The following is a 25,948-nucleotide window of genomic DNA, read 5'->3' on the forward strand; positions in this document are numbered from 1 at the left end:
GCCATTGCCTTCTCCGCTGTTACATGCTACAGTGATTTATTCCCATGTTCAGACTCTAAGGTCCACGAGGGCAGGCATCTTATCTGTCCTGTTTACTACTCCATCCTTAGCAACTAGCACAATGCCTGGCACATAGTAGGAAGCATTTGTGGAATGAATGTCTGTCTGTCCCCCAGTGAAATGTGAGTCACTCAAGGACAAAGATTGTGTCTAGATTACATCTAACACAGAGTAAGGACTCAATGAGTGAAAGAATATAATGAACAAATGTACATCTTTATTCTGAATTCAAGGTTAGCATCTGTAACCCAGAGAAAAAAGTAGTCACATATGCTTGGTTGTGGCCACCACCTCACCACAGAGCTGCATTGCTGATCCTGGGAAATTGGGGCTGGTAGCTGATGACTCTAGCTTTGGCTTCCAAAAACAAAGATACTTGTCTTTCCATTTAATCGTCCCAGGAGTCCTGTGAAGTTAGAAAATTAACATTGACATTTGCATCTGGGGAAACTGAGGCACAGAGTGATTGAAGAAGTTTGTTGAAGAGCGTTTGGCAATTTAATATTGGAGCCAAGATTAGAACTTGGGTCTCCTCTCCCCTAGACCAGCGCTCTTCCTGTGGTCAACTTACTGTCTCTTTCTCAACCTGTAAAGTTTTGACCTGTGATCTGCTGTATGCCACGTTTGGGATTGGGAGGCTTTTAGGAATCCTAGCCCTACCATCCTTTGCAAGTGTTAACTGTCCCTGTTCCAGCCCTTTTAGAGCCTTTGGGTTTTTCCATGATAGGCTTTCACACCCTGAAACTGAGCACCACATCTTGTGTCCATGTACGTTTCTCTGGAGAGGAGGTCAGAGTTTGTATCAGATTCTCACCAGGGGGTGCATGACCCCATAATAAGATTAAAAAGCAGTGATCAAAACCAGCTCTGCCATTTTGCATATGGGGAAGCTAAGGCCCGAGCAAGGGACTTTTCCAGGACCGTAGCCTTTGACCAGATATTCTAATTCTCTTGTCAACAGAGGACTGATTATAGTGAGCAGTAACCTCAGCTATATCATTGAGCCCATTCCTGACAGCGAGAGCCACCACCGTATTTACAGATCCGAACATCTCAAGCTGCCTCTCGGGAACTGTGGATTCGAGCCCACTGCCAGGGACTGGGTGCCCCAGTTTACAAACCAGACCAAGAAGCGACCTCGCAGGGTGAGTTTCTCAGTACAAGAGTCAGTTGGGAGATAATCCCTTCTGAGAACCCCTTCCCTGGATCCACAAGTATTTCTAAATTGAATGGAGATGGCTATGAAGGAGGCAATAGCTTTTTCATTTTGTTTATTTAAAAATAATTTTTTGGCTGGACCACATAGCATGTGGGATCTTAGTTCCCTGACCAGGGATTGAATCTGCGCCCCCTGCATTGGAAGCATGGAGTCTTAACCACTGGACCACCAAAGAAGTTCCAGCGTTTTCCTTTTAGTCTAAGTCATTCTTGAGTGTGAGAAACCCTTGTATTTGATAGAATAACTGCTTTGGGGGGAAAACATTACTTCATTTAAGATACTCTAAGGTGCCGATTTCAGAAACTTTAAAATGTGAGAAAAAAAATACATGCCTCCCTTTTTGAAATAGCCACTTAACCACATGCACAAAATGCTTGTATTTATTTATACAAAAATAGAGGTACGTGGTTTAAATATTTTTGGGAATTTGATTGTCAGCATGTTCCCTCACAGTATGGTGGCCTCTGTTCTGTCTGCACTGGACAGCCAGCTCATTATTTTTGGAGACTAAAGGGCTGGACCTGGTGTCCCAGAGCAGCCTCCAGCGGTAACCAAGATGGCGGGCAGAAGGTGTGGTGAGGGTGATAGTGAGACGGTCATGGCTGAGTTGTCTCTGGAACCTGGCAATGAGGTTCGCTGCTTATTAACTCCACCGCTTCTGAGCAGTGTTTTGAAATGAGGCCAAGTCCACCATTTCCATAGCTCTGACATGCTTATGTCTCTTCCTTAGATGAAAAGGGAAGATTTACACTCCATGAAGTATGTGGAGCTTTACCTTGTGGCTGATTATGCTGAGGTAAGGAGGGGCAGTGGGGTTTAGCAGAAAAATCACTTTCTTAATCACTTCCATTCCAGCCTTCAAACTGCTTGGGGAAATGCTGAAGTGCCAAAATGCTGAATAGGGGAAATGATGAAAAAAATGCATCTTTTTCCAGTTTGTCATGTAATTTTGACCTTAAATCTGACCAAAGGCTCTTTTCACTATTTTAAACATAGTTGGGAGAAAAGCAAGGAAAAGTCTGTTCAAGCTCAATACATTAATCAGAAAATCAGGACAAAGACTGTTATTTGGATTAACACTCCTAGACCGGATCTGGGAGATCCTTAGGTTTTTGTGCTTACTCTTTGGGAGTCCATGAATTCTTTATAGAAATTAAAAAAAAAAAAAATTTTTTTTTTGTTGTTGCAAAGATAAGGAGTGTATTTATCTGATTGAATACAATTTCCTGCCAACATGTGGATCCATTTTTATAATCACGTTAGTGCCAAATGAGTACTGAAGCTGAAGTGCCCTGAATGTGGTCCCTAGCCCAGCAGCATGAGCAGCATCCAGGGGCTTGTGACCATACAGATTTGGGGGCTGCACCCAGATATTCTGAATCCCCAGGTGTGAGGCTGGGGTCTAACAAACTGTGTTTTAACAAGCCTCCGTGTGATCCTGATGCACAGGCAAGTTTGAGAACTATTGACCTAAAGGAGTAGCTGTTTGGCCTTTAATTCCACATTCTTCAAGTTAGGTTCTCATGTGCCTTGGCTTCTAAACTTTAATAAACACTCATTTCCCTCACTCTTTCATTTCATTCAGCCATTGATTTCTTGATTCTCTGTTATGTGTCAAGCACAGTGCCTAGACCCTGGAGATACAGACCTGCCCCCCACATGGCAGAGTTTCCAGGAACAGCACAAAGACTCTCTAGTTCCGAGTGTGATGCCTGCTCATTGGAGAGGATGAGAGCACAGATAACGAGGGGCCCAGCGTGGTCCTGGGAACTGGGGGAAACCTTCCTGAGGCGGTGGTGTTGAAGCTGACTCCTAAAGGGCGAGGTCAGACCCCGGGTTTGCCTAAGTTAGCCGTATTTCACCTCATTCTCACTGTGTAGTGGCTCAACCACAGAACTGACGTATCTTTCAGGCGCGGAAGGTGAGGTGAACTGATCGCTCCTTAGTTCTAACATGGCACCTCACCCAGGGCTCCCTTTGACAGGCATTCATCAAACTCCTGTCTGTCACTCTCCATCCAGATAGATAGAAACCGTTTATCTCAGACTGGGACTCAAACCCAGACAAAATCCAGTTTGGGACTTAAAACCACAGGGCTGGGACTCGAACCCAGCCAAAGGCCTGCCTGGGACTCAAACCCAGCCAAAACCCACAGTACCTGGTTTCAGGACCCAGTGAAGCTCAGGCTCTTGATGTCTCATCACAGAAAAATTCAGTGAGAGACAAAGTGATCGGTAAGAAGTGGTTTTATTCAGATGCAGAGAGAAGCACATTCCTCAGTCAGAGTGTGGGCCATCGCAGAGGGCAAATGCCACGCGAAATTTGGCGTGGTTAGTTTTTGTAGGCTGGGTAATTTCATATGCTAATGAGTGGGAGGATTATTCCAGCTATTTCTGGGATGGGGTGGAGATTTCCAGGATTTGGGCCACCGCCCACTCCTTGGTCTTTTAACAGTGAACTGTCACCTCTGGGTGTGTCATTTCACTTGTTGATTAAGGTCTAGTCTTGTCTGCCATTTTGGTCCCATGTGATTCTAATCAAATTAGAATGTTTATGTGTGTCCTTGGGCTATGTCATTCTTTCAGAAGTTGTGCCCTGCCGCTTTACCTCCTGTTACAAGATGGGTTCCTGACCAGCTCCCCAGAGGCTTATTCTCAGGTGGTTAGTCCAACAGCACAGGTCCTGGAGGCTCTATGGGGTGGGGGAGAACATTTGACTTCCCGCTGGGGGAGCTGCCTTCCAGTGTTGGAGGCAGCAGGAGGTGGCGCTTGAGAGTCTACGAGGATATAGAGTCATTTACTGGGCCGAGAAGGAGGGGCCGGGCCCTCCAGGCCAAGGGAACATCTTGTTCTGCTTTGAGAGGAGTTTTGCTTTTTAATTGATGTTGGTGCTGGTTGTTCCAGCAGCCTTTTTCCCCCCTCCTTTTGTTTTCATTTCCAAAGACTGATGTGTGTGCAGGTTGGGGGAGTGGTGTGGGGAGCAAAAGCCAAAGGTGATTGGAAAGCTGCAGCTATGCAGTCTGGGAGGGGCTAACGGCCCTGGCCCCTGACTCACAGACCTGCCTTAATGGGAGAGTCCCTGGTTGAAAGCTGAGCTCCTCCAGGGTTGATTTAAATCAGTAGCTTTCGATTATTTTTGTTTTCCTGGTGGGACTCCCTTTTCCAATGTCTAATATAAAAGTCTAGTGAAAACAGACTTCTCCAAGCTGAAGCAGGGGTGAGGACCCTCTTACACCTAGGTCATTTAATACAGTGGTCTCAAACCTTTTTTTCTTTCCCCTATTTTTTTGCCATGCTGTGTGGCCTGCGGGATCTTAGTTCCCCAGTCAGAAATCAAACTTGTGCCCCCTGCAGTGGAAGCACAGCATCTTAGCCACTGGACCAGGGATATCCTTTCTTTTTTGAGCCACAGAACCTTTGTTCAGACTACAGCTCCTGGGACCCCGATAGTTAAGCGTGTAGAAACACAGCTGCTCTAAAGTAAAGGTGGGGTGGGGCTGCCCTTTGGCCCTGCAGTCTCCCCAGAGGACTCTTGGTGCCGGGTTTTAAGATTTCAGGGGGTGTGAGTCTAGAAGCTGGAGAAGTGAGGGTGGGGTAGAGACTGGGGTCTTTAGTCTCCTGATCCCAGAGTCACAGCAAAACCCCTAGAGGAGAAGTGTCGGCCCCAGGTGCCTTCAGGAGTGTGGTGCCCTGGAGAACTGTCTTCCTGTTCTGAAAGACAGCGCCTCCACCAGCAGCCTCGCAGGTGTTGCTGCAGGCCATGATTCTTGCTGCTCTGTGGATGGTGGGTCGGCCCTGTGCTCACTTCCCAGGTCCCCGCTTTGGCTGATTTACGACAGGGGTGGGTGGAGGATATGAGAAGCCAGGCTGGGCCCACAGGCTCGCAAATCCCTGCCCCCGTCACCTCCTCTTCCCCACTCCCTCTCCAAGCGGCCTCGTATCCTCCACAGGCAGCAGTGTATTCCTGACAATGAATTAATCTAAAAGGACGGAAAGACAGGGCCAGGGCCAGCTACCTTATCTGTGATTTATAACCTGGTGCTGAGACAGGCCCAGCTTCTCCTGGGCTGTGAACTCGGCATTGGGAATAGAGACAAGGATGGTGTTACTGCCTGGAGAGAGGGTTTTTAGCAGTAAAAATGATCAAGCAGCTCCCTGGGCCTAGTTTGGAGCACTTGGAGTAGTTTGTCTTTTGCTTTTTTATTTGTTTTTAGAAAGGTAGAGCAGGTACTTTTTTTTTTTTTTTTAAGCTTTTTATTTTTGACTACGCAGTACAGCATGTGGGACTTAGTTCCCCGACCAGGTGTCAAACTTGCTCCCCCTGCTTTGGAAGCCCAGAGTTTTAACCACTGAACTGCCAGGGAAGTTCCCCGGGGTGCTTTTCAGCTTATTCATTCCTCAGGTAAAGCAGGAGACCTAGGCAGGGGAAGAGCAAGATGGGATGTTGTAGGAGGAGACAGGGTAGCTGTGAGAACAGGTGTGTCAGGGACTTTCAAGACACAGACAGGTCGTGGGCCAGTTGGGAAAGCCCAGGTGTTTTAGTGTCTGTGTCCACCCAGAAAGTGTGAAGGGGAGGTACTGTTTTCTTTACATCAGAGGTCTGTAAACTATAGCCCATGGCCAGATCCAGCCCACTCCAGGTTTTTGTAAATAAAGTTTGTCTGAAACACATCCATGCGTGTACTGTCCATGATTACTTTTGAGCTAGAATGGTCGAGTTGGGTACGTCTGGTAGAGACAGTATGACTGCAAAGCCTACAATATTAACAACCTGGCCATTTACAAAAAAAGTTGACTGACTCCTGCCTGAAGCTCCAGGACAGCATGATACTTTGCTTAAACTGTGGTGGCATTATCAGGTAGTTGTTTGAAGATAGGATTAATATATTTGAAAGACAGTGAAGTCTGCCTCTGATGTTCTAATGAGTATTCACTAAATGCTGCTGCACTTGCCGCGCAGTGAGACCGGTTTAGAAATGCAGTGACTCCGTAAAGAGAAGCTTCAGGATTGACACCTTGGAAAGGCCTGAGTCCCAGCGTCTTACATGGAATTTAACTGTGTAGAAAGCAGTCATGAAAGTGAGTTGGTTGCAGTTCTGATGGAGGCCCAGGAGGGTCCCAAAGCGGTGGGAGAAAAGGAAACCGTTTCTCCCTATATCGTGGCTGAGACACACCCCTATCCAGACAAATACCCAAGGGTGTCTGTTCTTTTTGTTCTTGAATATTCTTGTGGGATTTTGTCGAGGAAGGATGCGAAGGTTTGAAGTAAGGTATATTCATGTATATCCAGAGTAATTCAGATGGTAACACAGTATTACTGTGTATGGGACATACCTATTCTTTTCAAATTTAGGCTGCAGTTGTGGCAAATTTTATCTTTATGCCATGAAGCATTCCTTCATCATTGCAGCTGAAAGTGATATATCGTTTTGAAGCAGGCATGATGAATGTGAGGCTACCTATGAAAATGTGCTCCTCCTGGTACCCATGGCAGACATTTCTGATCGAGCACAGCACTCTTTTCTGCTGAGCCCCTTGCAGTCTCAGAATCTTTCTCACAGTGAAAGGCACTTCAGTTGATCTGAGTGATGCGCCAGTTGAAGCCTGTTTCCCAAGGTCTTATGATCCTCATTGCTCACACTCGTTTTGTGTTATTCACGTGGCCTCTTGTTGCAGTTATTTCTGTGCAGGTTTTCTCAGCCCGTTTCAATTTCATACTCCTTACATACAAAATCTGCCTTCATTGTTATTTCTGACCCCTCTGTGTTCTGACTGAAGCTCCTTCAAGGTTAGGGCCAGGACCTCACACTTTGTGTCCTACCCAGCACCAAGTGCAGTGCCTTGCACACTGTGGTGTTCAGCAACGGTTTGACCATGTTGACTGACCACCTGCATGGAGGCCTTGGGTGATCCCTGTGATGGGGGCTCCATGTGGGGTGATGACTGTGGCAAGGACTGGATTGGTCCTGCTTCTGAGCCCCAGTGGGAGTTTGCAGAAGGCCTTTTAAATAGGGGGATAGGAGAACAGGGTCGACCTCACAGGCTGGAGGAAGACAGTTCAGTTCACTACACAGCTACTGCATGCCTACTGTATGCCTGGCACTGAACTGTTAGCTGGAGATACCAGGATGGATGTGATGCAGGCTCTGCCTTCGCCGAGCTAACACTGTGTGTCAGGGAGATAGTCCTAAGGAAATGACTGCTCTCAGAAGATGAGAGAAAATGAAAGAATTCACAGACAAGTAATGGGACACATGAGGGATCTTGGGAAGGATGCTGGGGTCTCACCTAGTTCTGCTTGCCCCATTTAGTTTCAGAAGAATGGACGGGACCAAGATGCCACCAAACACAAGCTTATGGAGATCGCCAATTACGTTGATAAGGTGAGACCAGGTGTGTACTTGTGGGAAAGGTGCCAGCACCTTAGCGGAGCTGCCCAGCAGGAGCTGACCTGCCTCTTCCTGGAGTGGCTGCCCTGTCAGCTTCCAGGAGGCAGTGGCGATGCTGCAGGGGCTCGGTGCTCACGACAAGCCGTCAGCTGCATGGACCTAGCCAAGTAACTTGTCTTGTTTGGGTTGCAGTTTTGTTTTTTAATTTACAAAGTAGGGTTGATTTAAACCAATAGCTTTCGATTATTTGTGTTTTTCCAGTGGACTCCTTTTTCCAACGTCTAATATAAAAGTCCAAGGAAAACAGGCTCCTCAAAGCTGCAGCAGGGCTGAGACCCAGAGCGCCGTCCTCTGACATCCTCAGCCTCACCCCTGCCTTAAAAGTGGAGGAGTGGATTGCTTGGGGTCAATCTGTGTCATCTCTGCCTGTTAAACTGTTCTAAAATTATTTGGTTTTGTCTCTTAGAAAGGCTGAGCAGAGGGTTAACTTTCCTAGGTCAGGCTGTTTTAAAACATGCTCTTAGGAAATACCCAAATTCTTTAATTTGACTAGAATAGGCTGGTTTGGGACTTGGAAATACTTTGTTTATATGAAAGAATGCAAAACGAAGTAGAAGAGGTAACCTAGAATGACAGTGACCTCTTGATAGGCAAGTAGTAAATAGTTTTTAAAAGTAGATTTTAATCATTTGGTATTGCAGGTCTCTGTGAGAATCTGATCACATTTATTATACAGTCTCAGGGCACTCAGAAAATGTCTGAAGCTTAACTCTTGGTCTGCTAGGGATTCGTGGATCCCAAGTCTGAAGGGGGAATCTTTTTTATTTTTTTTAATATTGGAGGATAAGGAAGAGAACTTCAGTATTTTTAGGGATTTACAAACAAATTTGGTAGTGTTCCGGAGTCATTGGATGGGAAGGTCTATGCCCTCTATTTTTGCTTTAGATGAAGTGCTGGTCATTGACAGGTGAAAGTTAAACACAAACACTGGCATTTCCTGGAAATGAGGACTCCAGGGACCCAGTCCAGTTCTCACTCTAGCCTTCAACTCCTCAGCAATAACATCAAAATGATCCCACAACCCAAACACTCAGCATCTGGGAAAATAAGAAAAGCTTGTTTCCCTGGGGTAGACCCTGTTATCACCCACGTGACGCCTATTGTTCTGGAGACGCTGCAGGTGGGAGAATTGGCTGGCTCTCCTTTGTGGACTCTGCAGCTGGTCTGGGTGTTAGAATTGGGGGTGCTGGTGAAAAGTGGAAGGAGAAGAGAGGCACTAGCCAGCCCCATCCTTGCTGGAAGTCCCCAACCTTGCCTGCTGGTTTGTTTTGTGAAGCAGCCTTGGTTCTCTCATCTGCAGCTGAGGTTAGTCAGCCCTGGCTGGGGTGAGGGCAGGCAAGCCCATTTCTCTCAGGCTTGCTGACCCAGCTCCTTGAACTGAACTGTTATGGGACTAAAACTGGGATGCACTGCACTCATTTGCCGAATCATGAACCCAGGCTAGAATGTTTTTCCTTCCCTATGAAAAAGCTAAGTCAAGTCCTCAAAAAGCTCCCTAGTGAAGCAAGTTTGAATTGGAATCCAAACCCTTCATTTTCTGGAATGACTGACCTGGCACAAAACAGGAAAATCACAATTTCCATTGAAATCAACTGATATTTTGCTGAATCTGGAGACCATTTACACCACAATTTCCTGGGGGCAAGTTGATTCTCTGGGTGGGTAGAGTCTGAGGTCTAATAATCCAAGTCTTCATCCCAACTCTGCCAGCTTCCTGCTGAGAATTCAGCAAGTTACTGAACTTCTCTAAGCCTCAGTCCTTAATATATAGAAAGTGCTTGATAAACATTGGTGCTACGATTGTTATTTTTACCAGGGGCTGTACCTGCCAGTTTTGGATTGAGATGACATCTCTTGCTTACGTGACCTAGGTTTAGCTGTGATGACTTTTTTTTAGGCCAAACATGAGGCATGCAGTATCTTAGTTCACTGACCAGGGATCGAACCCGTGCCCCCCTTGCATTAACCACTGAGCCACCAGGAAAGTCCCCATGATGACTTTTTTTTAAGTTGCTGCCTCAGTATTCTCTAGGGCTTGGTCAGTCAGGGAATTTCTGGTATCTATGCCTTCCAGTACTTAGCTTTAAAGAAAACCTTCTTCCTGCTATGTGTGCGTGAGATGAAAGATAGCGTGTAATAAAGCTTAGATGTAGCTCTAGCCTGACAGAATGTGGTCCACTGGAGAAGGGAATGGCAAACCACTTCAGTATACTTGCCTTGAGAACCCCATGAACAGTATCAAAAGGCAAAATGATAGGATACTGAATGAGGAATTCCCCAGGTCAGTAGGTGCCAGTATGCTACTGGGGATCAGTGGAGAAATAACTCCAGAAAGAATGAAGGGATGGAGCCAAAGCGAAACAAATACCCAGTTGTGGATGTGACTGGTGATAGAAGCAAGGTCCGATGCTGTAAAGAGCAATATTGCATAGGAACCTGGAATGTTAGGTCCACGAATCAAGGCAAATTGGAAGTGGTCAAACAGGAGATGACAAGAGTGAAGGTCGACATTCTAGAAATCAGTGAACTAAAATGGACTGGCATGGGAGAATTTAACTCAGATGACCATTATATCTACTACTGTGGGCAGGAATCCCTTAGAAGAAATGGAGTAGCCATCATGATCAATAGAAGAGTCCGAAATGCAGTACTTGGATGCAATCTTAAAAATGACTGAATGATTTCTGTTCATTTCCAAGGCAAACCATTCAGTATTACAGTAATGCAAGTCTATGCCCCAACCAGTAATGCTGAAGAAGCCGAAGTTGAACGGTTCTATGAAGACCTACAGGACCTTTTAGAACTAACACCCCCAAAAGATGTCCTTTTCATTATAGGGGACTGGAATGCAAAAGTAGGAAGTCAAGAAACACCTGGAGTAACAGGCAAATTTGGCCTTGGAGCATGAAATGAAGCAGGGCAAAGGCTAATAGAGTTTTGCCAAGAGAACACACTGGTCATAGCAAACACCCTCTTCCAACAACACAAGAGAAGACTCTACACATGGACATCACCAGATGGTCAACACCGAAATCAGATTGATTATATTCTTTGTAGCCAAAGATGGAGAAGCTCTATACAGTTAGCAAAAACAGGACCAGGAGCTGACTGTGGCTCAGATCATGAACTCCTTATTGCCAAATTCAGACTTAAATTCAAGAAAGTAGGGCAAACCACTAGACCATTCAGATACGACCCAAATCAAATCCCTTATGATTATACAGTGGAAGTAAGAAATAGTTTTAAGGGACTAGATCTGATAGATAGAGTGCCTGATGAACTCTGGATGGAGGTTCGTTTCATTGTACAGGAGACAGCGACCAAGACCATCCCCATGGAAAAGAAATGCAAAAAAGCAAAATGGCTGTCTGAGGAGGCCTTACAAATAGCTGTGAAAAGAAGAGAAGCAAAAGCAAAGGAGAAAAGGAAGGATATAAGCATCTGAATGCAGAATTCCAAAGAATAGCAAGGAGAGATAAGAAAGCCTTCCTCAGCGATCAGTGCAAAGAAATAGAGGAAAACAACAGAATAGCAAAAACAAGAGATCTTTTCAAGAAAATTAGAAATATCAAGGGAACATTTCATGTAAAGATGGGCTCCATAAAGGACAGAAATGGTATGGACCTAACAGAAGCAGAAGATATTAAGAAGAGGTGGCAAGAATACACAGAAGAACTGTACAAAAAAGATCTTCACGACGAAGATCACGATGGCGTGATCACTCACCTGGAACCAGACATCTTGGAATGTGAAGTCAAGTGGGCCTTAGAGAGCATCACTACGAACAAAGCTAGTGGAGGTGATGGAATTCCAATTGAGCTATTTCAAATCCTGAAAGATGATGCTGTGAAAGTGCTGCATTCAATATGCCAGCAAATTTGGAAAAGTCAGCAGTGGCCACAGGACTGGAAAAGGTCAGTCTTCATTCCAATCCCAAAGAAAGGCAATGCCAAAGAATGCTCAAACTACCGCACAATTGCACTCATCTCACATGCTAGTAAAGTCATGCTCAAAATTCTCCAAGCCAGGCTTCAGCAATATGTGAACCTTGAACTTCCAGATGTTCAAGCAGGTTTTAGAAAAGACAGAGGCACCAGAGATCAAATTGCCAACATCCGCTGGATCATGGAGAAAGCAAGAGAGTTCCAGAAAAACATCTATTTCTGCTTCATTAACTATGCCAAAGCCTTTGACTGTGTGGATCACAATAAACTGTGGAAAATTCTGAAAGAGATGGGAATACCAAACCACCGGACCTGCCTCTTGAGAAACCTGTATGCAGGTCAGGAAGCAACAGTTAGAACTGGCCATGGAACAACAGACTGGCTCCAAATAGGGAAAGGAGTATGTCAAGGTTGTATATTGTCACCCTGCTTATTTAACTTGTATGCAGAGTACATCATGAGGAACCTTGGGCTGGAAGAAGCACAAGCTGGAATCAAGATTTCTGGGAGAAATATCAATAACCTCAGATATGCAGATGACACCACCCTTATGGCAGAAAGTGAAGAGGAACTCAAAGGCCTCTTGATGAAAGTGAAAGAGGAGAGTGAAAAGGTTGGCTTGAAGCTCAACATTCAGAAAACGAAGATCACGGCATCTGGTCCCATCACTTCATGGGAAATAGATGGAAAAACAGTGGAAACAGTGTCAGACTTTATTTTTTTGGGCTCCAAAATCACTGCAGATGCTGATTTCAGCCAGGAAATTAAAAGACGCTTACTCCTTGGAAGGAAAGTTATGACCAACCTAGATAGCATATTAAAAAGCAGAGACATTACTTTGCCAACCAAGGTCCGTCTAGTCAAGGCTATGGTTTTTCCCGTGGTCATGTATGGATGTGAGAGTTGGACTGTGAAGAAAGCTGATCACCGAAGAATTGATGCTTTTGAACTGTGGTGCTGGAGAAGACTCTTGAGAGTCCCTTGGACTGCAAGGAGATCCAACCAGTCCATTCTCGAGGAGATCAATCCTGGGTGTTCATTGGAAGGACTGATGCTGAAGGTGAAACTCCAATACTTTGACCACCTCATGCAACGAGTTGACTCACTGGAAAAGAGTCTGATGCTAGGAGGGATTGGGGGTGGGAGGGGACGGGGACGACAGAAAATGAGATGGCTGGATGGCATCACCCACTTGATGGACATGAGTTTGAGTGAACTCCAGGAGCTGGTGATGGACAGGGAGGCCTGGTGTGCTGTGATTCATGGGGTCGCAGAGTCAGACATGACTGAGCGACTGAACTGAACTGAACTGAACTGTAGCTCTAGCCTTAAGGAGCCCAGGAATCAGATCTCATTTATAGAATTTCAGGATCTCTGGATTTCACAAAATCTTGAGGATTATCTGGGACGTTTACAGCCTCATGCTTACAACCTGTTTGTGGTATCCTTTACAAAACCAGAGAACTTCCAGTGATGGGGAAGGAAATTTCGAGAGTAAGCACATCTGTGTGTATATATTATCATTTATATCCATTTACTTCCAAAATGAATGGGAGACACCTTTAAGTAAAGTCGTATGCAATTTGGTATATTCTGGCATGGAATACTGGTCAGCAAATAAAAAGAAGTGGCAGAATGATATAGACAGCAAGATGGATGAGACTCAGAACATGTGAAATGAAAGAAGACACACAGGACCATGTATTATATAATTCCATTATAGACTATATCCTGGAGAAGGCGATGGCACCCCACTGCAGTACTCTTGCCTGGAAAATCCCATGGACGAGGAGCCTGGCGGGCTATAGTCCATGGGGTTGCGGGGGGTCGGCCACGACTGAGCGACTTCACTTTCACTTTTCACTTTCATGCATTGGAGAAGGAAATGGCAACCTACTCCAGTGTTCTTGCCTGGAGAATTCCAGGGACGGCGGCACCTGGTGGACTGCCGTCTATGGGGTCACACAGAGTCAGACACGACTGAAGCGACTTAGCAGCAACAGCAGCATAGACTATATCCAGAAAAGGCAAATCTGTGGAGACAGAAAGTAGATTAGTGATTACCCCAGTCTAGAAAAGGCAGAGGAACCAGAGATCAAATTGCCAACATCCACTGGATCATGGGGGAAGAGCATCTATTTCTGCTTCATTGACTATGCCAAAGCCTTTGACTGTGTGGATCATGATAAACTGTGGAACATTTTGAAAGAGATGGGAATACCAGACCACCTGACCTGCCTCTTAAGAAACCTGTATGCAGGTCAGGAAGCAACAGTTAGAACTGGCCATGGAACAACAGACTGGTTCCAAATAGGGAAAGGAGTATGTCAAGGTTGTATATTGTCACCCTGCTTATTTGACTTCTGTGCAGAGTACGTCATGAGGAACGCTGGGCTGGAAGAAGCATTAGCTGGAATCAAGATTGCCGGGAGAAATATCAGTAACCTCAGATATGCAGATGACACTACCCTTATGGCAGAAAGTGAAGAGGAACTCAAAAGCCTCTTGATGAAAGTGAAAGAGGAGAGTGAAAAGGTTGGCTTGAAGCTCAACATTCAGAAAACAAAGATCATGGCATCTGGTCCCATCACTTCATGGGAAATAGATGGGGAAACAGTGGAAACAGTGTCAGACTTTATTTTTTCGGGCTCCAAAATCACTGCGGATGCTGATTGTAGCCATGAAATTAAAAGACGCTTACTCCTTGGAAGGAAAGTTATGACCAACCTAGATAGTATATTAAAAAGCAGAGACATTACTTTGCCAACAAAGGTCCGTCTAGTCAAGGCTATGGTTTTTCCCGTGGTCATGTATGGATGTGAGAGTTGGACTGTGAAGAAAGCTGATTGCCGAAGAATTGATGCTTTTGAACTGTGGTGTTGGAGAAGACTCTTGAGATCCTTGGACTGCAAGGAGATCCAACCAGTCCATTCTAGAGGAGATTAATCCTGGGTGTTCATTGGAAGGACTGATGCTAAAGCTGAAAACTCCAGTACTTTGGCCACCTCATGCGAAGAGTTGAGTCACTGGAAAAGACTCTGATGCTGGGAAGGATTGGGGGTGGGAGGAGAAGGGGACGACAGAAAATGAGATGGCTGGATGGCATCACCGACTCGATGGACATGAGTTTGAGTGAACTCCGGGAGTTGGTGATCAACAGGGAGACCTGGCGTGCTGTGATTCATGGGGTCGCAAAGAGTTGGACCCGACTGAATGACTGAACTAGGTGTGAAAATGGGCAATGATAGTAAATGGACATAAGGTTTCTTGTTCGTATGATGAAAATACTCTAAAATTGGATTATGGTGATCACCTTACAACTTGGTAAATTTGCCAAAAAATAGTACCCTTAAAATGGGTGGATTCTATGATGTATAAATTATACCTTAATAAAGTTGTTTTAAATATTCATATAGAAGAGAACTTTTTAGACATATATAAAAATAAGGGCCATGAAAGGAATTGGGTGGGGTGATTGTACCAGACACATGAGCCAAGGGTGCTTGTTACAGATGACAGTGAGGCTTAGCTCTTGACCAGCTTTGAAAGTGTTTTCCGGTTTTAAAATGAACCGTGTCTTTTACCTATTAACCGAGCCCCACTTCAGGCTCATGTGTAATAGTGCTGGTCCTTCCCCACTAAGAGCCCTGTGCCTGTCTGAAAGCAGCTCTGTGTCCTGGCTCGGTCCTCGTTTCTCTAAGCTAAGTCACCCCAGTTCTGCTAGCAGAGGCAGAGCCTCTCTCAGGATGTTGAGCCTCTCAGGATGTTGTGCCTCTCTCAGGCTGTCCCCCTTCTGAGAAATCGGAACACCTGTTCCCTCCTCCCCTGGAGGCAAGTAGAGAAGAGAAATCTGGATCTGAGCTCAGGAAGGGGTTCGTCCTCCCAGGTGGTGCCCACAGATGACGCTGTGACTTTTCCGTGTATGTTTTCAGTTTTACCGATCCTTGAATATCCGGATTGCCCTCGTGGGCTTGGAAGTGTGGACTCATGGGAACATGTGTGAAGTTTCAGAGAACCCGTACTCTACCCTCTGGTCATTTCTGAGCTGGAGGCGCAAGCTGCTCACCCGGAAGAACCATGACAACGCGCAGTTAATCACGTAAATAGCCTTTTCCATGTGTGCTGCCGTGCCCTTGGCTGCAAAGCCCCTGCCCCCAGTGCGTGTGCTGTCTGTCCTTTCTCCCCAGTGTTGACAGTTGGCTGGATTAAGCTATCCTGACTCTGCTCCAGTAACCAAATATTCCTCAGGCATGTGCTCTGTGCCCAGTATATTCAGGAAAATATTAAACAGCCCGAGTCATAACAATTCCAAGAAGTGTTTACAACCCAAATTAGAAAATTAGTGCCTTGAACATATTTAGTTGAGTCTCTGAATCAACTGGGTGTGTATATGGGAAGTGACTGTCATGGCTGCTTTGAAGCAGACTTTCTGAGGGGCTCACCCTGATCTTCATGGCGTTTTGTTCCAGTGCAGGAGTTGATTTCCCCATGCAGGCCCAGGAGAGGGGCTGCCTCGGCTTGTCCTTCATGTCATTCCCAGGGTCTCAGGGCCAACTGCGAGGTAGTCAAGTGGCAGATGTTGCAGGAATAGTGTGTTTGAGGGGACGGAGACATGAGGGGGAGAGGGTGGTTGTGTTGGTGTTTGTTCAATCCCAGAGAGAAAAGAACAGAAACTGATGGGGGTCGTGGCGGCCCGTGACAGTCCCCCATGATGACAATCTGGTATTTATTAGTGCTGACTTCCAAAGGTATTCTGAGGAAGTTACAACAAAAAGCACATACATAATAAAGCCATTTTTTTCCTGTTCCCTAAATATCTCTAAAACAACAATCGTTTAAACTGTTGTTTATGCTTTAAAAGAGACCGAGGAAATAGCGCTACCAAAAACCTGAGTTCTTGCTTCATGATGACACACTTACCTAGGAAGAGTCTTTGATTACCAAAATTTTGGCCTGATCTTTGAAAATCTGGTGTCCTGCTTTGGGCAAGACCTTGAATCCAGTTTCCAGTATAAATTCCTCAGTGCCATGTCTGAGTTTATCAGACAACCAATAGGGCTTCTTAGAGATTTGCATGGTTTTTTTTTTCAGATTATTTCTCTAAAGATAAATCTGCATTGAATTCAGCGAACATGTGTTAAGCACCCACTATGTGTCTGATTCTAAGCTAAGTTCTCATGATCCCAAAATAAATAAGATAGTCTTGGCTCTCTAAGATATCATGGACTATATAAGAAGGCAAACACAAGAGATATGAAAGCATGATGTAATGAATTTCCACGTAGATCCTTTAAATAAATTTCATGGTTTGTGGCTTGCACGAAAACACCAGTATTTTATTCATTCCTTTGCCCCTGTGCTGAGAAAAGAGTACATTAAACTAGGGGAATGTAGCTGGCTGTTGGCAGATTAGGGTCACAGTCACAAAACAAAGGCAGAAACAGCCCATCCTCACACCCAGCTGCACTCTGTCCCGATGGGACGCATCTGCTTCCTTGGCCTCAGAGTGATTCAGGAATGAAACATCAGCGCCCACAGCTGCTGCCCTGACCCCGACCCCCGCCATACACATACCACAGAGCCAGGGCTATGGTGGGGGACCTTGGCAGCTGGCGGAAGTGGGCATGATTCACTTCAGCAGCAGAACCTGTGCCACCCTTCCCTCATCCCCACCCTCTGACCTTTTCCTCTGTAGCAGGAATGGGATGCAGCTTTGCAAGCCCTGCCCATTTCCTTCCAGGGGATGGGATTATGGCCATCCTGTGGGAAGAAGTGACCTTTTGATTTTCTGTTTGTCTAGAGCGGTGAGAGAGTAGGTGAGTGGAATTGAGAGATGTGGTGACTTGGGAATTGTCGCGTTGACTTAGAGTAGCAGGACCTCTCCCCTTGGGAATGATTTGGGAATGTCAGCAGGGCCAAGGAATGCCATGACGGCTTCTGGGCACATGGGAGCAGCCCCCTCCGCCCCTACCCTAGTCACCTTCTGTCCTTCCTTCCTGCAGGGGCATGTCCTTTCATGGCACCACCATCGGCCTGGCCCCACTCATGGCCATGTGCTCCGTGTACCAGTCTGGAGGAGTCAACATGGTAAGTCTCAAGCCATTATTAATGCTGCAGAAAGTGGAACACTGTCTTACAAAACAGGAGGTCATCTGCTAAAAATAATTGTGTATGAAGTATTACAGGAAAAAAGGTTGGACATAAAGAAGGGAAGTTTTTTTTTTAAATGAAAGTATTATGTTCTAAGAGATGGAGGTACTAAGGGATGAATTTTCATTTATTGTCATTTGTTCCCAATTCTCAAACTCAGGAGAACCCTGAAGCATTACCTTAATCATACATCACTACATCTCTTATATGGTCCAGACCAGGGCTGATAAATTATAAGTTACAGAGATAAAAATGCCTTTATTTCAAGACTCGGGTTGTTCTGTGTACCTTTATGGAGCAAGAGCCTTTCTCAAAGTCACAGTTAGGAAATTATTGCCTTCTTTTGAAGTTCTCTCTGAGTTTGTGAGAATGTTTGTGCTGTTCATTTCTGGCCTGTGAAGTGGACAGCAAGGAGGCTGCCGGGCATTTATCTGCCAACCTCGGTCGACCTGTGCTTACTAACAGATGCTGCAGGGTACTTAAGATCATGGACTTTAGTCCCTGAGCCTGTATGCCCAGCAATTGTGTTATCAGTGGAGAGCTTGGCTAAGGAAAAGGCAGGGCTGCAGAAGGGAGCTGTCTTTGACCTGAACTCTCTCCCCGAGCAGGACCACTCTGAGAATGCCATCGGCGTGGCTGCCACCATGGCCCACGAGATGGGTCACAATTTCGGCATGAGCCACGATTCTGCGGATTGTTGCTCAGCCAGCGCAGCTGACGGTGGGTGCATCATGGCTGCTGCCACCGGGTGAGTCAAGCAGGAAGCTGAGGATGCGGAGGAGGGCAGAGGGTAGAGCACGAGAGGCCAGTGCAACACGCTCCTGGCCCAGGGAGCCTCTGTTATACTTCTGACATGGACCTCAAAGAGAGAAGGGGAAGAAGACTAAGAAAACTAATATTGGAAGCAGCACAGGTTTCTAGCAGAAATTTTGGTGTCGTAGAACCTGTTATTGTTTAGTTCAACCCTTTGTAACCCAATGGACTGTAGCTCACCAGTCTTCTCTGTCCCTGGGATTTCCCAGGCAGGAATTCTGGAGTGGGTTGCCGTTGCCTTCTCCAGGGGGGGTCTTCCCAATCTTGGGATGGAACCTGCATCTCCTGCATTGACAGGCAGATTCTTTACCACTAAGCCACCAGGGAAGCTGATGAAACCGGAGATTCACTTAATTTCTGCCTCGGGGGTCTTCAGCTGTAAAATTGGTCTGACCACATGTGTCTTTTCCACTTCACGGATTTTTGCTGAGAACGCATTTATAACAGCCACAACCCTTCATCCCTTCATGTGAAGGAAGTATGATCAGGGCTGTCACGCCTAGGCCTGACTGGAAGCACTGATGTCGCCTCCAGAACAAGGAGAAGGAAGGACAGCAACCCCACACCCCACGGTGACTCCTCAGGGGTTTTGCAGGCTGCATTTACCACAAGGAACAGGGACAAGTCAGCTCCATCTCACTGTAGTTCTGAGGGGTCTTTAAACCAGAGCCTTTGAAAGAGAACTCTGAAGTTGCTTCAGAGGACTTAGAGTCAGTGTCTGGACTCACACAGCAGAGAGCACTGGGTTCTTCAGGGACCCAAGTCACTCTTCAGAAGGCATAATGGTGGGAGCTTGTGTTCCTCCTGCGGCAAGCCATTAGGACCTGCTCATGCTGCTCAGGGAGTGGTGCTGCTGTGTCTCTGAAAGGAGATTCAGCTTGCTTGGTGTTCCAGTGTCTTCTCCTCACTTCGTGGAGAAGTAAGTAAATGTTAGTTGCTCAGTCGTGCCCGACTCTTTGTGACCCCATGGACTGCAGCCCACCAGGCTCCTCTGTCCAAGAGATTTTCCAGGCAAGGATACTGGAGTGGGTTGCCATTTCCTTCTCCAGGGGATCTTCCCAAGCCAGGGATCGAACCTGGGTCTCTTGCACTGCAGGCAGATTCTTTACTTACTGAGCTACAAAAGTATCACACAAAGAATGATGTTGATATGCAGGAGACAGCTCCATGGTTCGTGCTCAGATCCCTGCTGTTTGAGCAGGGTTCAAGTTCGCTGTTAAGTCCACCTCTTTCTCTCTCAATCTAAAAATCTTATTTGTAGACAGGTGTTTAAGAGAGTTATGTTAATTACTACAATTTGTTTTAAACTGTTCAAACATTTTAGTAATTTAACAATTTTTAGTGACAAGCTTTTTGTGATATTCCTGACAACTGAAAGAAACCCTCCAGTGTCTAACTTTTACTTGGTTTAGGTAGTTGGGATCAGGATAACTCTTCCTCTGTACACCCAGATCATGGTACCCACCTGTCACTAAGGAGTGCATGACTTCTGCTTCTTTTCCCCAGTAGCGGGATGCAGGGCCTTTCACACTCTTTTGCAATACAGACCATGTGTTTGTGAGTTGGGCGGTTGAATTTGGAGTGCTGCCTGCATCGTTAGAGCAGAGATCAGATCACTGGCCCAACAAAGAAATTAAACTCATAAACTTGGCCTTTTTTGGCCTGGTCTTCTGTTCTAAGAAAATCTCCATCTAATATCAGCTTCAGGAAAAGTTTGGGTTGGCTGGAATTTTATTCCACTCTAAGGCTCAAGAGACCTATTGTAACATACTAGTTATCCTTTATTTATTGCAACTCCTTCATGGAAAGGGCTGAAATCATTGCTTCAGATTCTCAAATAAATCCTCCATGGAGAGAAAGGGGAAAAAAATATTATGGGGTGGTTAATATTTCTTAGTTCATAGAAAGTTAATGTACAGGTGATGTTCTCAAGGGGCAGAATGTGTGTGCATGGGCCTGTGGGGGTCTGAATCCAGCTGGAATGAGCCTCATGGGCAGCAGGATTGCTGCTATTCTGGCAGCCTGATGCTCAGACCCCCAGCTGATTCCACCCTGGCTCTCCTCCCAGGCACCCCTTTCCCAGAGTATTCAACAGATGCAACAGGAGGGAGCTGGACAGGTATCTGCAGTCAGGCGGGGGGATGTGTCTCTCCAACATGCCAGACACCAGGACGCTGTATGGAGGCCGGAGATGCGGAAATGGGTACCTGGAAGATGGGGAAGAGTGTGACTGTGGGGAGGAGGAGGTAAGGTGTCATGCCGTGTTAGTGGGAGGGGAAGAATTTACATTGACTTCAAATCTCAAGGTCAAAGAGCATGTATTTGAAAATTAGTCATAGGCATTTCCTACATACACGTGGCAGTCAAAGACCCCATCACAAATAACATGTGGGGAGTAAGCCTTAAATATGGACCATTTATGTAGATTCTCCCAGTTTGAGGTTGATAGTATCTGTGTCCAAAATCCTGGGGAGTTCTCCTTGTGAGCATCTGATCTACTCAGAAACCACAGTCTTGGCCAGTGGAGCTACAGATGGCTTCCTTAGCTGTCCACAGCCGGATACATGAACTTGAACCTGGGCATTATGAGGATACTTAAAATAACAAGCTCATGCTCTTTGACCTGTAGAAGAAATGATTGCAAGGGGAAGTCCTGTCAAGTCTGAAAGGGGCTTCTAGGAGGAAGAAAGAGCAGAATTGGTGGTGTACAAGCCCTTTCCTTCCTTCTGATCTTCAGGATGAATATAGTGGGCATATCATAGCTCTGTCACTTCTAACAGATGCTAGCGGTTCTACAAAAAGCAGAACTGGATAGTTTCATATCTATTTTATGAAGCATGAAAATATGAACGTTAACAGTTTGTGGGAGAATGTGTCAGTAGTCTATGCATTCAGAATAAATTCTGGGGATGAGATTGAGGGTCTGTATATGTGGGAAAAGACTATTTGCTTTTTTAATCTTCTCTATTGTTTGACTTTTTAAAAATGCCAGCATGTAACTTTAATAAAACAAGAACCATTTAAAGGCTTCCCACCTGCACCAGCATGAGTTCAGAGAGATCAGCCCAGACCCTTCAGAAAGGAGAGAGTTGTATTATCATGGAGGGCCCAGTGAGGTTGAGGGGCCCACTCCTATGAGTGGGCTTGGCCAATGGGTTATATTCAGAGCAGTTTCTCCTTCAACAAATGAGTATGTGATACTAGGTCATGTGCCAGGGATAGGAAAATAAATAGGTAGAAAAAAATAGACATGGTCCCTGTCCTTACGGGGTATATAGTCCAAAGCCAGAAACACACATTGGCCAAATAGCTGCAAAAATGTATAAATACAACTGTGGTAAATACTAGGAGAGCCAATAGCATGATGCTGGCAGTGTATGTAATGTGAGGGGAGCTGCCCTACTCAGGTGGGGGTGGACTCTGACCCTACACTCGAAGGCTGAGGTAGGAGTTAGCGAGGGGCACAAGGAGGGGAAAGCACACTTTAGCTAGTGGGAGAACTGTGCCTTGGGGTGGGAGGACACCCGGTGCTCTAGAAGGGAAGGAAGACAGTTCTGTCTGGATGCCAGGAAGACGTGGTCTCTGGATGTTGGATTGGGGGTGAGGAAAACAAATCATAACATTTCCTTATAATGTAGTACTATGCTAAAAATCACATTTTAGAAGAATCCATGATTACAAGGAGAAGTGGGTGTAGTGTGTTAAGTTTAAAAGCGGTATGGATACTGTGATTTTGTAAAATAACTGTATGTTTATAAATGTGTCAAAATGCAGTTGTGTCTAAGTTGTGCATTACTGATGATTCTGCTTATATATATTCTCTATAATATATACATACTATCTTAATGATAAAGCTATAAGGAGATGTTTTGGGTAGAGATTTCCCAGGGAGCTGGAGTTCCAGGGACACATGAGGTGGGATGGAGGTAAAGGCCCCTCATCCTCCCTTGTCTCTCATCTCGCTGCCCTGCTGCCTTGGAGGTTCACGCCCCCTCTCGCTGCCTCCCCAGGAATGCGATAACCCCTGCTGCAATGCTGCTAACTGCACCCTGAGAGAGGGGGCCGAGTGTGCGCACGGCTCCTGCTGTCACCGCTGTAAGGTAAGGGGCCCTCCCCGCCCGGGGTTCTGACCTGACAGTCCGAGGTTCTGCAGGGGCTGATGGCCAGGATTCAGCCTCAGTCCTGGGGAAGTGGTGGTGTCAAAGTTTCAGAAATATGGAGCCAGAAAGAGCCTTTGAACAAAAGTTCCCCTTTTCTATATTTGACCTCACTGAGTTCAGATTATCCCAGAAGGCTGTGTGGACCTCCTGGAAAGCGGAAAATTAAAAAAAAAAAAAATGTCCAGAGAGAGAGAGTAGGCTTGATTTTATTTGGCATTCATAATAGTCCTCATCACAGTTGTGATTAACATTAATGGATTGCTTGTTAGGTGCCAGGCACAGTGCCGAGAATTTTATATGTGTCATCTCATTCAGTCCTTATAGAACACCTATGGGGTTTGTGTTAATATCCTCAACTTAAGATGTAGAGACAGAGGCTCAGAGGGTATAAGTGACTTCTCCAGGGTTAAACAGTGAGGAAGGGGCTGAACCAGGTTTCTCTGACTCTGGAGCCCACATTCTTAGTATTGATTGGAAGAGCATACCATTTTTACCACCAGTGTTACTATAGGTCTGCAATCTCTTATCTACAATTCTGAAATTCAGGAAGTTCTAAAAACTGAAAAAAAAAAAATTTTTTTTTAAACTCATTTGGTGGCAAAATTGGACCTGAATTGACATAAATCTAATTATAGTCTTTTTAAAAAATCACACTTAAAGCAAATGGTGTATTTCATTGCAAAAACTTTAGTGTGTTTGATTTTAAAGTATAATCCTAGGCCTTGATGCTGGGTTATGTAATATACATATGTCATGTGTATGTATAGAGATAGATATACACATATACATATGTATGTACATTTGTGTAATGTCTGCTTTCTCAAATCTGTGAAGTCTGGGGCCCATCTGGTCCCAGGGTTTTAGTTTGGATCGTGGACTGTGCTTCCACCTACCACATGCTCAGGGCTCATTATGTTCCCCACACTGTTGAAGTGCTTTATTAGAACATTCTTTCTAGCATAATCTTCTAGCAATAACCACGAGAGGGTTATTATCCTCATGCGCCCATGAGAAAGTACATGAACAGAGGTCTGCTGGCTAAGGAGCTGGGATTTGAACCCAGGCAGACTGGCTCCAGGGTTGGTGGGTCTTTTTCCCCTCCATCCTGCTCTTGGGTGGGGAGATGCATCTGAGGCCACTCTTGCTGTGAGACTGTCAGCAAGCTGCTCAGCTGGCCCGCTCCCACCTTCCCTCCTGGGATGCCTCGTGGGTAGTGTGGAGTCACCCAGGAGTGTGGCGGGGTGCTGTTCTCAGACATAGCTCTCTTTGCCTATTCAGGGGAACTCCCAGGCCGTCTGTTTGACTTTAAGACAGACCGGCATCCCTCAGAGAGGCTGTGCTGCGTCAGGTCCTTGGGTCTCAGGCTGAGGCCTGAGAATGAACGTGGACAGCACTTGTCTCCGGGTCCCAGGATTTCAGCTTGGATCTTGGAAAGGGTTTCCCTGCAGAGAAGTGTGTGGGGAAAGATGAGCCCTGGAGTCTGAGATCTTTGTTTCCAGCCCTATGTGTGATTTGGGGCAGCCTATTACCCATCCAAGCCTGAGTTCTTTATCTATAAGATGGGAAGAGTACTAATAACACTGACCCCCACCCAGGGAGGCTGGAAGACTCTAACAGAAACTCAGTCTTTACCAGTTCCCTAAGATGTGCTATTTGATCAGGTTATTTCATCTGCAGAATGGGGCAAATAGCAGTATCTAGCTCATGGACATTGTGAGGATCTCATGAGAGGAACACGTGTAACATACTTAGCCTGGAGCTTGACTCAGTAATGTGGGTATGTTATTGCTAGAGTGCTCGTGAATTCAAAGATGCATGAATGCTAGTGTGTGTGTGTGTGTGTGTATCTGTACATATATACATGTGGGTTTTGCTCTTCTGCCACTTACTAACCATGAGACTTTGGAGACATGCCTCAGATTTCATCATCTATAAAACAGGGATAATTATATTACATAGGACTGTCGTGAAGACTAAATGAAGTATTATTTGTACTGGGCATTTAAGTAGGTGCTCCATAAAGTAGCTGTTATTACTAAAGCACTTCCGTTCCATTCCGTCGCTCAGTTGTGTCCGACTCTTTGCGACCCTGTGGACTGCAGCCTACCAGGCTTCTCTGTCCATGGGATTCTCCAGGCAAGAATACTGGAGTGGGTTACCGTTTCCTTCTCCAGGGGATCTTCCTGACCCAGGGATCGAACCCGGGTCTCCCGCATTGGAGGCAGACACTTTAACCTCTGAGCCACCAGGGACTAAAGCACTTAGTGAACTGTAAATAGTTGCATAAATATTATTTCTTACCTGATTCTTAAGACTGCTATGTAGAGTTAACATTTGTAAATCCACCTTGAAACTAAGTGTTAGATGTTTCATGTTAGATGATTTATGGTGGTTTAAGCTAGTGAGGTCATGTAAAAAGGGCTCTGAAATAATGGTAACGGGAAATTCTGTTCCATGGGAGTGATGCTCATGAGCCCATGCTGGGAGGGTTGAGGACAGGTGGGAGATTGACTTTATCCCCCTTCTTGTTCCTCGGCTCAGCTGTTGGCCCCGGGCACGCTGTGCCGTGAACAGGCACGCCAGTGCGACCTCCCGGAGTTCTGCACGGGCAAGTCCCCCCAGTGCCCCACCAACTTCTACCAGATGGACGGCACCCCTTGCGAGGACGGCCAGGCCTACTGCTACAATGGCATGTGCCTCACCTACCAGGAGCAGTGCCAGCAGCTGTGGGGCCCTGGTAAGGCTCTCCCCAGGGAACAGACGACTCTCCTTCCACCCCACTGCTTCCTAGCCAGCCTCCCCCTTCAGATACACTGGATTGCTTAGAATCAGCTTTAAAAGAGCATCTCCAGATATTACCATTTTTTATCCCCTTGCCTCAAGGTAGACTTTCAGCAGGAGGCAGTAGACAGTGTTCTTCCTAGTTCTTTGATGCTTTAAATTCTCAGTGAGTGAATGGATAAGAATAATACAACAAAACAGGTGGATGATGGAGCTGTGAGCAAAGTATCAACTATGAGATGGGATTTTTTTTTTCATGTATCATATTGGCAAAGACTGAAGAATTAATATGATAAGTTGGAATGATAATACTGTAACAATAGTAATATAGTTGGAGAAAACCATATTATACATGTGGGGAAACAGATGGGTA

The 25,948-nt window shown here is 45.7% G+C and overlaps 1 protein-coding gene across 1 annotated transcript in view; it reads left to right on the forward strand.

The window, feature by feature from the left end:
• Window positions 1-25,948, forward strand: part of ADAM19 (ADAM metallopeptidase domain 19) — a 96,596-nt gene that overhangs the window by 52,873 nt on the left and 17,775 nt on the right. Inside the window, exons 6-14 of the mRNA XM_055428987.2 lie at window positions 1,022-1,205; window positions 2,010-2,075; window positions 7,590-7,661; window positions 15,604-15,770; window positions 17,674-17,758; window positions 18,430-18,569; window positions 20,703-20,880; window positions 22,645-22,734; window positions 25,336-25,531. Of these exons, the coding sequence (XP_055284962.2) occupies window positions 1,022-1,205; window positions 2,010-2,075; window positions 7,590-7,661; window positions 15,604-15,770; window positions 17,674-17,758; window positions 18,430-18,569; window positions 20,703-20,880; window positions 22,645-22,734; window positions 25,336-25,531 (1,178 nt within the window). The remainder of the gene's footprint in view (window positions 1-1,021; window positions 1,206-2,009; window positions 2,076-7,589; window positions 7,662-15,603; window positions 15,771-17,673; window positions 17,759-18,429; window positions 18,570-20,702; window positions 20,881-22,644; window positions 22,735-25,335; window positions 25,532-25,948) is intronic.

This window comes from Moschus berezovskii, chromosome 8, assembly GCF_049115385.1.
Source record: "Moschus berezovskii isolate FMDL1 chromosome 8, NW_MosBer_1.0, whole genome shotgun sequence".
NCBI classification, from domain to species: domain Eukaryota; kingdom Metazoa; phylum Chordata; class Mammalia; order Artiodactyla; family Moschidae; genus Moschus; species Moschus berezovskii.